Source organism: Stegodyphus dumicola, chromosome 12 (assembly GCF_044657685.1).
Source record: "Stegodyphus dumicola isolate Sdum_Otavi_A_Nest chromosome 12, ASM4465768v1".
NCBI classification, from domain to species: domain Eukaryota; kingdom Metazoa; phylum Arthropoda; class Arachnida; order Araneae; family Eresidae; genus Stegodyphus; species Stegodyphus dumicola.
Window position 1 is genome coordinate 43,268,252 of NC_140779.1, and position 16,691 is coordinate 43,284,942.

A 16,691-nucleotide genomic window follows, 5' to 3' on the forward strand; every position below is an offset into this window, starting at 1 on the left:
GTTATGCGACCATGTATTCATTGTCAATAGAACTTAACAAGTTTTATCATTGCGTAAAATACAGTTCAGCTTTCGCGTCGTTAACCAAATACCCAAATTAAAGAGTTCCACCATTCTTGAAACAAGCGACATACGATCTTTTTGACTCAAATTATGATTGCATTAACAAATTAAGCAGTTTAAAAGCAATTAATGCCGTTCCTCATATAGTCAGGCAGTGTAGCTAAAAATATTTAAATTATTAAAGACTTTTTAGCTGTATTACCAGATTAACACTGGCAAAAGCAAGAAAGTCCACATCACGTTTTTTAGATATAAAGTATTTTGAATTTTATTATTCTATGAGAATATCCGTGTACACAAACTAGTTGGTTCACAAAATTTAAATAGAATTCCAAAGAGGCTTTTTGTGAATTTGGTAGGAAATTCAGAACCTTTCACACGATTCACGTTCCTTATTAGAAATTTCAGTCATAATTGGGATGATCTTAAATTATCTGTGCCTCTGAATAAAACTAGCTAGTGTATGGATATTTGGAACTTCTTCTGTGATTTGACGGATTTTTAAATCTACATTATACAAGGTATGCTCGTAAAAAAACCAGACAAATTAAAAGACCAAACGATAAAATAAAAAAGTGACAGAATGCAGGTGGCCTTCAACTTTCGCACAATGCGCTATTTCGCGAATTTTGGAAAAATCCGTTTTTTTAACGATTTTTGTCGATATTACAAAAATGTTTCGCTTCCGCTTTTCTAGTTTCTCCCAGCCTCTGTTATGGGAAAAAATACTTAATCATACATTCTTATTGAAAGAAGAAGCAGTTGCCCCGGAACGTAAACTTTCTGAAAACCAGTTAGCGTGGCTTCTTAGTGGGAAAACTTTCTGATTTTAATCTGAAGCCAACGTTAATTTATCAAGCGGAAAATCTCAGAGCATTGAAAGAGAAAGATAAAGAACTGCTTTGAGTCATTTGGAAATCAAATGAAAATTCTTCATTACTGCGTTAATATTTAAAGATTGGTTCAATTTTTATTTTCTGCCGGCAGTTAAGCAATATTGTACAGATAAAAATTTACAGTATAAATTGCCTAAAATTACAATATAAATTGCCTAAAATTAATAATTTAAAGCATTATTGATTTTAAATATAAAGGTGATCAAATGATCGCCTACCTCGATATCTGAATTTTTTATGTGATGGCTGTTTTTAGAAGGCAGAATAATGATGAAAATTAGGAAATCTAAAATGATGAAGCAATTGACTCGACAAGGAAAATAACTAGATATTAAGAGTTGATGACTTCTTAAAAAGCCCGGAAAATGAACCAATTTTCAAAGCTAAGGAAAAGAAAGAAAATAAGACTACCCTGTCGGAACGGGTGAAAGCAAAAACAAATTTAATATACCAGCAACAGTAATAGTAGTACACAAATAAATAAGCAAATAATAAAGGAAATTTGTTCTCGAAAATTACTTTCTGTGAGGAGCAATGCTAAATATCAGGGACTTAAGGAAGAAGCTATTAAAATGGAAACAGTAAATTTAGTGCAATAAATAACGGCAGCAAATGAAGAGGCTACGAAAACAGCAAACATTACCGAAATGCCCGTATTACTTCCTAGCTGAGCGGATAAGATGGATATTATTCAACAGCCAGAGAGAACAATGAGACAAGAGACTGAATGGAGCTCTCCATGAAGAATTTCAAAAATCTTCACAGATAATGAGCAGTTGGAAATAATTCAACACAATTTTCTCCACTTAACAGTGAGGTGACTGAAAGAAAATGAGCTAAAATACCAGAGATATTAAAGGAAAAAATTCCCTCCATTATAATAAGAGAAACTGATGCCGACTGGTTAACATTAGAATCGGAACTCTAAGCAACTGGCAAGAAAGAATTCGAAGCTGATATAAAACAATCAGCAATTTTCGTACATGCACAAAGTGATAGTGACTTAAAAAGAATACAAGAAAAATTAAGAACAATGATTATTCCATATCATACCAGACGAGAAATGAGAAGACAGTCAATGCAATCCTTAAAAACATCCCTCGCTTAAATCTGGCAGAAAAACTTAAGAATGACTTAGCCGCAAGAAAATTTCCTATCTTGGTAGTGAAACAACTTAAAGGAAAATGAAAAAAGGCGTAGGGAAACTTCCTATCTATTTTCACGAATTGAAAAGGAATCAAGCAATCATGGTCATATACAAGGTGAATAATATCATGCGCACAAATGTGCAAACTGAAGAATTTAAACCAATGAGGTGAACCCAGTGCTTTAAATGGCAGGAGTTTGGCCACGCTCAACATCTATGCTTTAATACCACACGCTGTGTGATTTGCGGAAAAAAATCATAGAAGCAGAGAAAGCCTATTGAAAAAGGAAAAAACTCTAGTCTGTATTTGTTGCAGTGGATTGCACGTCAGCAGTTACCGTGGATGCACAGAATATTTAAAGAACTTATCAAAATCTCAAAGAAAACCAGAGAGGAACCTAAAACAGCCAATAAAGAAGACCAAAGAAAATTTTTCTGAACTTACGAAGAGCTCTGAAACCATCTCTGTCTCTGAAATCCGAAGAAAATATAGTGAAATCCTAAGAAATAATAATTTCATAGAAAATTTAAACGAAGAAATCAAAATGGATTATTATGATCAAATATATCCTTAAGAAACTTATAGAGTTCCTCACTCTGTAATTCTAAGTTACTGTTTTAAGTGAAGAATCTTAAGAACTGATAAGCGAATAATCGCTTGAATTCGTATGACAGGAAACAAGATAGAAGGGTAAACTAACCCTTTATTATTCCAACTAAGATTTAAGAAAACTCTGTCTTAGAGAGTACAATAAAGCCGACACTTCGGCTTGAAATTAAGATACTAAGAATTAACTAAACTAATCTAAATTAAAGAGGTATAGCCAAAACTATCAAAATTCTAACAGAGTTGGTTCCTTAACGTTACTAGACTGTGAAGGTATCAAGGGCCTAAAGTACGGCCGAGCGGGATAATAGCTTACGAGAGAGTAGCCTGAAAAGGCGGACGCATGCAGCCAGAATACTTGGTATCTCTCTTTCTAAGACCGAAGAACTTCGCGGTTAAATCCTGCTCTTCCTCATTATATATTCAGACGTGATTCTGTGAGTTGAAGTTAAGAATCGATAGGAAAGGAACTTTAACTCAAAATTTAACTGTTAATAAAATTAGTATAATCCTTACAAACTTACGAAAACAAAATCTTCCACAGAAATGCTAACTATCATCCTTAAAGCTGCTGAAATATTTTTCAACAAGATTGAAAGATTGAATGAAGATGATCTCGGCAGCAAAGTGGAAGATTATTTATTCGATCGATTGGAATCAGGGAGATAACCATTTCTTGTGTCTCTAGATGCGGCACTTGCTTAGCCATTTTTCTTCGCCTCATTTGGCATGAACGCTTGGGATTCTTAATGTTTTACTTAAAGCCATTGCCTTAGGACAGTATTTTCACGTGTGGGTAAAAGCATTCATTTGCTACAAGCTCATTGCATTATGCGTTCTAAGTTCCAACCATGGGTGCTAGATTTTCGTGGAGATTACCAGAGAATCAGAATTTTTGGCCATAATTACATAACGTTATGCGCACGCTATTATATACGCGGACATCTGAAAAGAGAAGGATCATTCTCGGGTTCAGTAATGCTTGACAGTGATGGATTATGCAGGAAGCAAAATGGTCAAGCCATAGTAAATCAAAAGGCTCTTTTAATTATACAAAATTACACTTAGAATATAAGTTTCCGCCTTAATGCATATTTAGAAAAGTTTCCAGATTGCACTACAGGAACAAATTTCCATCTCCGTAATAACAATAGTTTAATCTCTAATAGAATCGTGATAGTAATAAATATAATTCATTTTCTTAGAAAGAATATTCTCGTGACCATGAAATCCTATGCGTTTATGTTCTGTGTTATCTTAAGGTCTTAGTGAAGATGCTTTTTTATCTCTTGGCTAAAAGTTAATTTCCGTTTTGACTGAACGACCTTTTCTAAATAAATAAGTAAATAAAAAATATAGCATAAATAAATGAATGATAAACATTGAAATATTTTGCTGAAAAACTGCCTTTATTTCAAAGTGTTCTTTCCTCAGCTCTTAATAACTTCAGAAACTTTTAAACAATACTTTTAATAAAATTAGCAAAAAAGATAGGAAGCAGATGTAAACAAGGAAAGATTAATTTTACATTCTTACCCAAGTAGCACATGACGTAGCAAAGACGTTGCAGACTGTTCCGAGAGGTTGCAAAATGGTGGTGGTAACGTCTTTGCTACGTCATGTGCTTCTTGGGTTATTACTTCTCAGTCAGCTCAAGACTTGAAAATAAGTTGCAAGTAAAATCCCTCACATTAAAGTAAATAAAAAGAACCATATAAAAAGCATATTGTACCATTCATTGTAACGGAATGATCGTCATAACGAGTATTAACTCTACTAATATTTCCAGGATGCCTGTCTGAGAGTCGAGATACAGAATATCACATGCCAAAAATCAATGCCATGCAAAATTAAATTCATACATACCAAATTTTAGCATGCGATGTCGCATGCCAAATTAAGATTCAGTTTGTTTCTTTAAAAAGCCCAAGAACTCATGTTCAAGCATTTTTACTAGCTTTAGTAGCTTCCCATGTATCAAATAGCCTAGAAAAATTAGCATAATTCCTTTAGCTCGGATAATTTTCGTTACAGTTTATAGAATTTCCTTTAAATTTTAATTCACTGTATGTTAAATGTTAAACTGAAATCAAAGTTTAGTACTCTTAAATTAATGAAAAATTATTATTACAAATGTTCTTAGAGAGAAATGTAAGTTTTATAAACAGAATGTATACTTCTTATTTCATTTCTATAAATTATGGTCATAAAACATTTCTAAAAGGTTAAAGTTTCTCTCGATTTTTCTGAAGTAAGATTCAATCTTTTAGATCTCTGTACGCAAGTTTAAATTAAAAGCATATCGAAACTGTCAAATAAATTCCTTGTTGTTAAACACTCTGTTTGAGAATTTCTATAATGTACTCGAAGAACTTCTTTTTAAAATAATAGGTAGCTTAACCTTACATTTTGCTTAAGTAATTTTTAACTCTGTTATATGTAATATAATCCGAATGATTATGTATATCCTTTTTGTGGCACTAGTATTTAGATACTAAATGCTAAGTAGCATAAAAATGTTTTTGTGGGAATTCGATACATTTAATGCAAATTCCAAATATGCTGAATAATATGTTCAAAATTCTTATTATAAACTATAGCATTTAACCTAACTTACTTTAATTTCGCTTTTAATTATAAAAGGGCTACACTTATCTCCCGCTGAAAATTATGCATTTTTATAGAAACCTGTATAGATAACACACTGTTATTACCTGACATACATCGGACATAGAAAACATCCTGAGATAAGAAGAGTTCGAGATATGCTCCTCGTGTAATTACTGAAAGGTCTAAATGTGTAAGTAGGAACAGTAAGGGGCTATAGTAAAACCTGAAAACGGAAATAATCAGGAACACTTCAGTTCCCGATTATGACATCCCACAGGATAGCATTTGATCAAAAGGCCTACATTTCTGGCTGCTTAACTCAAAACGAAACTTATAGAATTCTGAGAAAACATGTTTGTGTGTGTTTTCTTAGAACTCTAGCTCTCATGGCCGTGTTCCAAGCTTGGAAAATAACAGATTTTGCACAGTTTTTTTCTGCTTGCAGTTCTTAAAAAAGTGAAGGGGCTCTTTTCATTACTTATGAATTCTTCGATCTCTGTGTTCTGAATTAGCACCATAATTTAAGTGAGTAAGTGGTTAAAAAAAGTATGTTAATTTTTCAAATTTTCCTGGAAAAGTATGGAACTTTTTATTTAATATATCGAATACTTTACTCAACAAATACTGTATAAAATATTATATTTTGGTACTTAATGCTATGCCGAAGATGCTATGCCTACTAAATTTCTATGCCGAAGATGTTGTCATAACATTTTATACGTTTATAGATGCTTTATAACTGGTTGCATACAACCAGAGTCACTATTTGAGGAAGTAACTGTGAAGAGACCTTTTTCGAACACTCTTTTTATGCAGTAAACAAACGAAAGTAAAATTTCTTTCTTCTTTCCATATGCTGCCACAAAATTTGAAAACTGATATTTAGTTTGCTTTCAAAGTTTGAACTTCCACAAGAGAAATACATGGAAACGTTCCATTTTTCATGAAAAACTGGCTTCATGAGAGAAGAAACATCGATGTATTAGAGCGCTTTCATCAATGTATTCTTTTACTGCTGTTGAACCCAGGAATCGAAACCAGGAAGTAATTAAGAATTTTCAGCAATTTTTCTTGCTCAGGTTTTAATTCCCGGCGAACAGGCTATCCACTTGGGAATTTTCGTATTTTCACCACGCGCAGCTTGAGTATTAGCCAATTTCTCTCAGAAAGTCCTCGGCGAAAGCACTCTTTCCCTTAAGCAGGTAGACATCCTTTAAAACCCAAATAATTCAGTCTTACTCAGTATTCGGTAACCCAAATAATTCAGTCTTACTCAGTATTCGGTAGGTAAGCAGGTAATGGTCTGCAAATTAAATGAACTGAAGAATAAAGGCATAAAAGAGTTTAATTTTAATCTTAGAAGTCATGAGATAATATTTCTCATGACAAATTTGTATTAAGTTTGTTTTTACTTTACTACTGAAATTAATAATAAATTTCAGTTCTTCCTTTTTATGCTATTCTTGTCTTAATTTTAGCATTTTGAATTTATAAATATAAGCCGATACGAAAATTCGTTTTAAAGGCTTTAAGGAAAGGTTGCTTTAGTTTAAGTAAATTGTAGGGTAACCTTCTAAATTTAATTAGGCCACCTACGTAAGAACCGCCTTCTATCAGACATTTATAACTCCAATTCTTAATTTTTATACATTCAATTGTAATTTTAACAACAACAGTAAAATTAGTAAATTTTATTGATTCTTAGCATGAATGCCATTCAAGCCAACTCATTGTTCATGATGTAATTCAAGATTATATTTAAAAATATATTACTCTAACCAACAATACCTGTGCTGCAAAAACCAGTTTTAGTGACATCTTGCTTATTTTATGCTGTTGATTTCAGTTATGAAGTCAATTTTTCTACTGATTCCCTTTTTTATGACAGAACTTTTCATCATGCTATTGTTCTCTATTAACGACAAAATATTTTTTTTCTCTCGACCTCTTCATACGATATCTCTCGGTCTGGCTTCAGTGATCTTTTAAATTTCTCAAAAAAACTCAGGCTGAGATATCGTTTCAAGATTAAAGGTATGGAATTTCTTTAAAAAGGATACAAATATGTGTTATTTTCGTAAGAAGGTGAAACGGTTAATTTTTAAAAAAGTTATTTTCAGAAAGTATATTTTGTTAGTTGCAATGACATAAGTTCATTACTGGAAGTTCTGCAGCACCAAAGAAAACCTGATGAATAAAGTTTTATTTACAGTATATACAAACTCAGCAAAAATAAACTGAAAAATAATTCTGCTTTGTAACGGAAATGATTGTCTATCAGTGTTACTGACTTCTTCATGGAAAAAAAAGTAAAACGAAATTTACTCAGGATTATGAATTATAAGAAATAATATTTATGGCATCTCTATGATGAATTAAAACTAATAGTTCTACTTCTTTAACTATAATTTACATTATTTTTACTTCCTCGTCTGAAGTAAAAAAAAATGTAATCGCGAAAAATTTCAGGTATCATATTTCAAAGAACACATCCATTTCGACCGCTCTCGAATATATTTAAACGAAGTTTCTGTGTGATATCTGTACGTATGGACAGAATAAAAGACTCTTTTTCTCCAAACGGATTGAAAAATGGATTCAGAAAAGATTTTTTTTCGTGACGTCTTGTACGTTTGTACGTACGTATGTATGTATCTCGTATAATTCAAAAATGAGTAGCGTCAGAAATTTGAAATTTTTTATTTGGGACTGCTATAACAAATAGTTGTGCACCTCACTTTTTGGTTCCGATCCGCTGCACCAAAATTATACAAATACATATATGCACCCACTTTGTTACACACCTCGATGAGCTCAATTTTTAGTCTTATATATTGGTAAATTGTGCAATGTTTTGCTTTAAAAGTGATCGAACTATGTTGTTCTTTTGTGCCGGTTAAGGTTTTTATCCCTTTAGTTAATCTGCATGCATTAGTTGCTGAATTATCAAGAATTTAAAAGTTGTTTAAGCGCCACTAAGCCTAAGAGAATAGCCATTTGTTTAAACTTGAAAACTCTTGGTAGAACATTGATTTCAGTTTTTGCACCTGACGTGTCTTTTTGCCGAGGAGCAAAATTAAACTTTTAGTTTTGTGCACCAAAAAATCTGCCCTCTTGTTCTCTGGCCGAATTGCTTGCTTTTGCATAGAACCTCTATTTTTAATTGTAATAATTGTTTTTTTATTAACTGTTTTAACTGCATTTGGTGTTTTATGTTTTTCTGCATTTTGCAGTTATTAATGAAGATGTTTTGAGATTTATGTATTTTTGCCTTGCCGAGAAGTGAAAATTGAATTCAATTAATTCGCGTGTCTCTAATGAAATTCGAGGAACAAAGCTTAAATGAAGTGCAGAAAAAAATGTGTATAATATAAAAAGCCGTACCAGGAAGTCATGTAGTCCGCATATCAGATTTTTTTTCCTTTTAATGGGAGGAGAATAGGAGGGATAAAGAGAAGAATTATACTGAAATTATATGTTGTAAGGGGAACAGACTAATCCAGATACTAAAATTATTGTTTCTCTGAAAGTAACGAGTTAACAGAACATTTTCATATGGGTACATAGGCAAAGTAAATGAATTCCAGAATTCCAGGTTTATTTATTTAAAAAATAGTTAATTAATAACTACTATTGGGATTTAAAAATGAATATACTAGAACTTTCAGAAGGATCTGAAGAATATCGAATAAAATTTTATTATAAAGTAACTATCAATATGTGAAATTGTTTAGACATATAAGTTATAATTTTTTGTAAAAAAACCCATAATAAAGAGAATTGCTCAGAAACAGTGAAAAGCATAATATCTAAATTTAAAATAAGGTAAAAGTAACTGTAATGTTAGTTATTTGAAGTCTGTGTAATAAAAAAAATCATATTACAATTTGATGTTCGATATTAAAGAGTACTTTCTCACATTTATCATGTATTTACAAATTTATTATTATTTTTCAGATGATATCTCTTGGTTGGTGGTATCTGATGCTCAAGATTGCAGAATTTGCTGATACGGTAAAATAAAGTTTTATATTTCCAATGAATGTCATGTAAATGTAATAATTTTAAGATTAAGAAGTTGAATAACTTAACATTTAACAGGTATTCAAAGGTAAATGGATAAGCGTTGCATTAATATCAATTAGCATACAGCTCTAATTATTGATTCATGAGCATCAAGTTTTTGTTAGTAGTAGGCAAATTTAGCTTTTGCTTAGCAGTAGTTTTAAACGCAAAGGGTATAATTGGAAGCACGTCCAGCTATCTGTCGGAAGTTACGGAGTTTGAACCTCGGCTAAGACATTATCTTCGGTTAGCAGTAGTTCTGATTAGAGGTTGGGAGATAGAGTTCGGTTCACGGAGAAGGTATTACACATTTCATATGTTTCGTGCTTCGACAAGCTTAGTGACAAGTACACTAAGAAAAATTATTGGAAATATTTAAAATATGAAAATTTTGTGAAATTAAAGACCAACCTAATTTTTTAGCCAATTTTACGCCAAACTTTCGGTTATTTTACGTTGTTGTTGTAGTTACTTATGCTCATTTGTATGAGAGTAACATAAGCCCAAACCCACAAAATTCCTTGTGGCAAGGAGCGCAAGATACGCCTGTTGTTGGCAACAGCCTTGAACACCTTACAGGTGACAGTGCGATTTAGCTCAGTTCCTCCCCAATTTTGATGGAGAGCACCGCGGGGGAACGGGTCCGAGGGTCTCCAACCCCTCTCCCATTCCACCAAACAACACGAGAGAACTTTTCGCTTGCCGCATATTTAGAGTACCGCACAAACACTATACATTTACAAATATCCATACCTTTCTCCGGGACCCGAACCTGGGTCCTTCGCCACGGCGGTCAGCCACGCTAACCACTATGACGGTTGAGCGGCTGATTTTAGGTTAATATTAGAAACATAAGGTATGTTTGAACGTTCCTATGTGTAAATTTATTTATGTAAGCTTTTTTGATCTTTTAAAATACTTTTATGAAAATTAAAATCTTTACTGATATTTCAATTTTCTGTTAATTTCGAAGTAAATTCATAAAAAGTATTTTTTTGGTTAAAAGATATTGATTTGATACTTACCTGCGTCGAAAGGTGTCTTTAAAGTTCTTTTGTAGGACTCTTCCTCGGTTTAGAATTTTTGAAAATACGTAGTAGGAGTTATGAAGCATAAGCATATAGCATAAATACTTTGTTTTGAAAAACACGTTTTAACTTTGTTGCAACCATGCTCAAAAATGCGTTAACTATCTAAATCTATGAAAAGCTCAATTTTGAATATACAATTTCTTTGCAGCATTTAATTTGTATTTGATCAGATGATGAAGAAATGCATTAAGCAATCCTTTGAGATTTCTTATCAGGAACTTGAAATGACGAAACGAACGTGTATATAATACGTTTCAATCGTACGTAAATGAGCGTACATAAACGAGCGTTTCAGAGTAAATAAATCGACATAATAATATTAAATAAGCATATTGATAAAAGGAATGAATTGGAGATTATTGTTTCAAGATTTGGCTGCAGAATTTGGAAAGCAAAATAAGCATCTTTTCGTGATCGTTTTCACAGATAGTTGCATATTGTAGCTTAAAACTTGGATATACAGAGTCAAAAGTTTCCCGTTCATTTTTACTTCCGTTTAAGAAATAAAGGAAGTATTGAAATCGCAGAAAATTTCGGATATCATGTTTCAATAAAAATATCCATTTTGACTGCTCTCAAACCCATTTAGATGATTTTTTTTTGCGTGATATCTGTACGTACGGCCAGAATAAAGGACTATGTTTTCCTATTTTTCTATTTTATAGAGACGTATGTACTGTACGTCTGTATATACTGTGATACTTGTTTCACAGTTGAAGCAAGCTCCATTGATGGAACACTACACTGACTTTATTTAACACTAACTTTACAAGACGAAAGATAAACTCAAAATGGCAACATGCAAACAAAAACAGAAAACGTATTTTAACAGTTTAAGCATAAATTAATTACTTTCTTCGTGAGAAAACTGCATGCGGCTCTCGGGCCTGCGTTTCATACATTGCCAGTAGCATATACATTATTATTCATTCATTTCAATTGCATAAGATTTTACTAATCATATTTAAAGCTGTTGCAACCTCTTCCCCAGCGGAGGTAGGGAAAAATTCTGTAAAATTCGAAAGCTTATTAACTCAGCTTTCTTATTTACTTTAAGAGAAGGTAAAGAAATGTTTGTCTCCGTAACAGCATCTGGATATTTGGACAACATACACAGTGCTCTATATTTTTTTTCTAGTCCTTGAAGTAGGTAGCGGATCAACAGCAGCAACATTTAATTTAGTGAATATTTCGGAAATGAATAATACTAACGTCATTTTAGCCTTCTTTTTGTCTTTTCCTTTCCCATTGAAAAGGAAATGACAAAAAGAAGCGTGCTGACAAGCATCACAGGTTTATTACAAAATCTTCGGTTTCTTCGTAACTCCTCGTCCAATAAAAATGTCTGTCCTGCCTGTCTTTGGTCTTTTTGACACCCGAATGACCAAAAGTTCCTTCGGGCCATATCTTTATAATCGACGAGTTGAGGGTTTCAGGTATAATTAAAATATGTCTAAAAATCCGTTTTATTTGTCTTCGTTTTAACTAAAAGGTCTTTTCCTGCCCAGACTATAGTTCTCATTTTTGCATGTGCCTTTCTTAACTTCTTGGATGATTTTAGATAGTTCCTTATCAGTATGGTGAAGTCGTGCAACTTTTGAGTCAATATTTACTAATTTTCATGACAGCTTCATCTTCCGTATTTAATTCCGGTAATTTAACTTTCTTCTTAAAAGGCATCTCTGGGTGGTTCGTTTTCTTCGTTCATCGGTTCCAAGATTTTCTCGTCATCGTGTTCAGTTATTCTTCTTTCCTTTGAGCTCTAGTAGAGACGGCATTGATCTAGTAATGGCGAATATCAGATTCCTTACTTTGCTCATTCAACAGCGCAAAAGTTGTCAAGTTCATTTCTAATAATGCTTGTGTCGAATAGAAAGAGAGTGACAGCGCGCTTTTACTCTGCATCAGATAAAAGAATGTCTGGAACAACAAAAGGAAAATATGAAGAATCAAGATGGTAGAATGGGATATTTCACTTAGCCGCCATCAGTCGGCGAAAAAAGATGAAATGAAGGAAAATAAACCAGCAGTGTGAAAAAAAGTTGGATCAGTAAGGTAGTAGGTACTTCAAATAATTAACAAAATGTTAGGTTAGAATATCCGAAGGATATTTGTGTTTTGCTAATGGCAGCCTTGGTTATTGCTCGCCCAAGATCACAATTTAGTTCGACCTCAGCCAATGGTGAACAGGTTGGATTAAATCTAATGGCTGTTGCCCTCACAAATTTTCGCCTGTCAGCAGTTCAGGCGTGATGTAGTTGTGACAAACTATATCAATACTAGCACCTGAATCCTTTAATATAGGAATTTTATAACCGTTTAAGTATCCCATACTAGTATAAGGCAACAGGAATTATTTATAAATATGGTTTTGCACTAATTTTGTTAAGGATAGTAGGAGATTCAGTACTATTCTGAAGTTTTGGGCATTGAGGTCTTAAATAGTGATAGAATTCGCATTGATAACATTGTGGAGTCTTTTATTTTTCGTATTTATCATCCAAACGTGGATCTAGGTCGATGGAACGAACTTTGCTAATTAAATCCTGATGAACATTTATTTTCAGTTTTATTTTTATTGTCTGAACTCATTTAAATTTGAGTTTGTGCATTGTATTTTTCTATCTACCGATCCACTATAGACCTTTATTGAAAGTTTCCGCGAACGTTATGATATGCATGAAGTTTTTCAGCTAATTTCTTGGATGAAATCATCTCTACCCACTCGTCAAGAAAGTTAACATGAATTTCAGGAAGGACTCGACGTTTAAGTTCGTCGATCACCATCAAGTCTAGCAGCTGACGAAAATTCTCAACTCCAAGGTTGGTCACCCATTCTTTGCAATAATTTTCTATTTCATAGCTGAAATCCACCCGTATGAATTCGGCATTCTTTTTATATTTTATGAATTTCTACCTAAACTTTTCCTGGCTTAGTTTAAACCGTCTTAACAATAAATTCTTCATGAGTTCATAATCTTAATCTTTATCGGAGTGTTCTCTAGCTATTAATTGTGTTAATAAGGTATTAATTATTGTTAATAATAATACTTCGTAAGGAAATAGTCTAAATGAGATACAACCTTTGCTTTATCAATTTGAGCCCATTCTGCTTATCTTTCAAACAATAGCAAATATAGACTGATATCTCCTTTCTTGTCATCGAATTTCTGCATAAGGTGACGCAGCTCCGTTTTCGGCCTGACCTGTCCGGTAGTGTGAGACTTTTAATAATTTAAATAATTTTAAATTTAATTTTTTAACAATTTTAAAAGAGAAAAATTTTTTAAAATATTGAAGAATTTAAACAGCATATTATATATATATGCTGTTTAAGTTCTTCAATATTTTTATGCATATATGATTTATTTATTATTATAATATTATATATATGATTTATTGAATATCAACGAAACATTTGAATTAATTTTGAATCGTTTCTTGCATAAAATTGCATTTACTGATGTAATCGAAGACAAGCATACATACACCCTTTTTTCAGATGAACGAAATTTCGCGCATTTGTGCATTTGTTGTCTTTTATGTTCATTACACTTAAAAAAAAAAACTCATCTCGAGCAAGCAGATCGTTAAAATGTTTAAAAATATGTTCACTTCTATTGCTACTTCTGAGTAGTTTAGCTAAAGTGTTCGCCGTCAATGAAAATCTGTGAGTACATTTCTTTCTTTCTTCTCTATCTTCTTATCTGAAAGGGAGGTCAATGCTGCATTCTAGGGACAGAGTCAGCGAAAGAGTTGTACACCAATCATACCTGATAATATTACTGAAATAATTACCACTTGAAGTCAATGCAATTGCTTGTTTTCTTGCAAATTCTCGTTTAAGTAATTTAAATCGCTAAGTAAATATTAACACTTTAACATGCTGGTCTGTCGTATCATTACAAAAAAGATTTAATTTACATAGGAACTTGTATACGGAAATGCGAACGGCGACGCGGTTCAGTTCAAATTAGCAACAGGATATGGAAAGACCTAAATTTTCCTCCTCTTTCAATGCGTTTTTCTTTCCATTGAGTATATTTGACGGAGAAGATGCAATATAGTAATACTAAAACTGTAAGAACGTTTACTGTAAGAACAATGAAAAATATATCCATAAACACTTTCCATGTTCGCAAAATTTGTATTATAGGCTATCGTTTATAGAATCATGTATTATACGAAGCCGGGGGGAGCCTTACTGCGATGTCGAAGGGCCCAGGTTGGAATCTAGGAGAAGGGATGGATGTAAAATTGTGTATCTCTTCATAGGATGGTAGCGGTGGCTATTTATTAGGTGCCTGCACAATAAAATGGCCACCACTTCTGGCCTTAGTAGTGGTTAATGCCGTTATAGGCAAATGCTCTCCATTTGAAAAAAAATGTATTATATGAATAGTCCAAGAGCTTCTCGTTTGTTCACGCGGTACTAACTTTTATCGTATAGTAATAGCATAAATTTTTGTTATCGAATTTATATTAAATTCGATATATGAGATGGAGATAATCTTCATCTGATAGCATGAGTGTTCGAAACTTTAAAAGCGAAAGTCTAATTTATTCGTTTCTTTTCAGATATTCTTCGTTCTCAGGAAAAAGTTTACCCATATCTCTGCTTTACATGTTATTCACCATTCCCTTGTAGCTTGGGGTGTCTGGATTGGCATGAAATTCGGAGCAGGTGAGAATGCTTTATAATAATTTCCTGACTAGATTTTGCATGTTCCACTTAAAATAATATTTTAAACTTTTGAATTCTAACACCCAGACGGAGATCTAATTTTGAGCATCGATGAATAACTAATAATTTCCTTTCTTGCCTTCATTTCGCATCTGGAAAAGAAATTACAAAAATATAAGTAGCCAATGAAATGGCCAGCGTTATCATTATCCTCCTCCGAAAACCGTCGCCTAGAAAAATTAATGTAAACGGGAGAAAAAATTTGAAGAAAACAGAAGAAAAAATTGGCTGTATAATCTCAAGCAAGCAATTAGCACGCTACGATTAAAATAAATAGAATAAATAGAATTTGAATAAATAGAATTGCCGGAATAAATAGAATTTTTAATTTACCTAGAGAATTTTTAGTGATTTTATTAAAGACGCTAATTAAACAACTTACAGAGATAAAACAAAATAATACATATGTAACTATTCATCAGTTTAATAACTTAGAATATGACCACACCTAAGATATTCAAAAGACTCTTACGTTCATGTGATTTCGGGAACTCCAAATGTGGTGCTGGTAGTGCAAATTAACGTAGGTTTATAAACTGACGCTTTACTAAACGATTTCAATCTGTAGCAACACCATATGCTGCAGTTAGTAAGTATATTTTCAAGTTCACTCTTTTGTGCGTTTAATAGTAATCAATAACCACATTATAATAATAAATAAGAAAAACGTACTCTGGTATTAACACATATTATCTTAGGTAGAAATGTAAATTTTTGTTATATTTTTCTAAAGCTGATGCTTATCATTTTCAAAAACTGGAATCCAAAATTGTTTGGAAGTGTCTGATTTTTGTCTTCTGATTATTTTATAAAGTGCTACGCCAAGATACAATTTCCTAAAACAGTTGTCAAACTGCCTTTCCGTAGAGTTAATTGAATACGAATTAATTAGAATTCCGTAGAGTTAATTGAATTGATATTACTCCTTATTCCTTAATATATATACACTCTTTTGCAAAAAAATCGAAACACCAAGAAGGATTTTTGCGATCGTAACGAAATTTGGTAGGCAAATGCATCTTGATCGAACATGCAAATAATCAAAGTTTCAAGTGTTCTAGGAAACTTTCTTTGAGCATTTCTTTCACTAAATATTGAAATTTAAAATGCAATCATTTATAAACAATCCTCATCATCATACTTATAAAAAAGACAAACCGCTACGCCGAGTCGCACATTTTTTGAGACGAATAGTCACGATTCAACACGAATAGCACCTAAGGAAGAAAAACGAAACGTTACGCTTAGAAAGATAATAAATTAGTCGTTTTAACAACTGTTTCCTGAAGTAAGATAAAGAAATGAAATGAAAAGTGAAGCTGATTCTTTTCTAAATCTCTTTATATGTTTTTCCCCTGTGAGTAAGTTCAATTCGTTGCAAATTAACTTGCCTATGTAAAACTCAAGTCTTCAGATAACAACAAACACAGATAATGTAACTTTCAGATAATATATATATATATATAAA

General features: G+C 32.5%; 1 protein-coding gene across 1 annotated transcript in view; it reads left to right on the plus strand.

Annotated features, from left to right (window-relative positions):
- Positions 1 to 16,691, plus strand: part of LOC118184263 (very long chain fatty acid elongase AAEL008004-like) — a 75,186-nt gene that overhangs the window by 46,532 nt on the left and 11,963 nt on the right. Inside the window, exons 5-6 of the mRNA XM_035353916.2 lie at positions 9,281 to 9,337; positions 15,058 to 15,163. Of these exons, the coding sequence (XP_035209807.1) occupies positions 9,281 to 9,337; positions 15,058 to 15,163 (163 nt within the window). The remainder of the gene's footprint in view (positions 1 to 9,280; positions 9,338 to 15,057; positions 15,164 to 16,691) is intronic.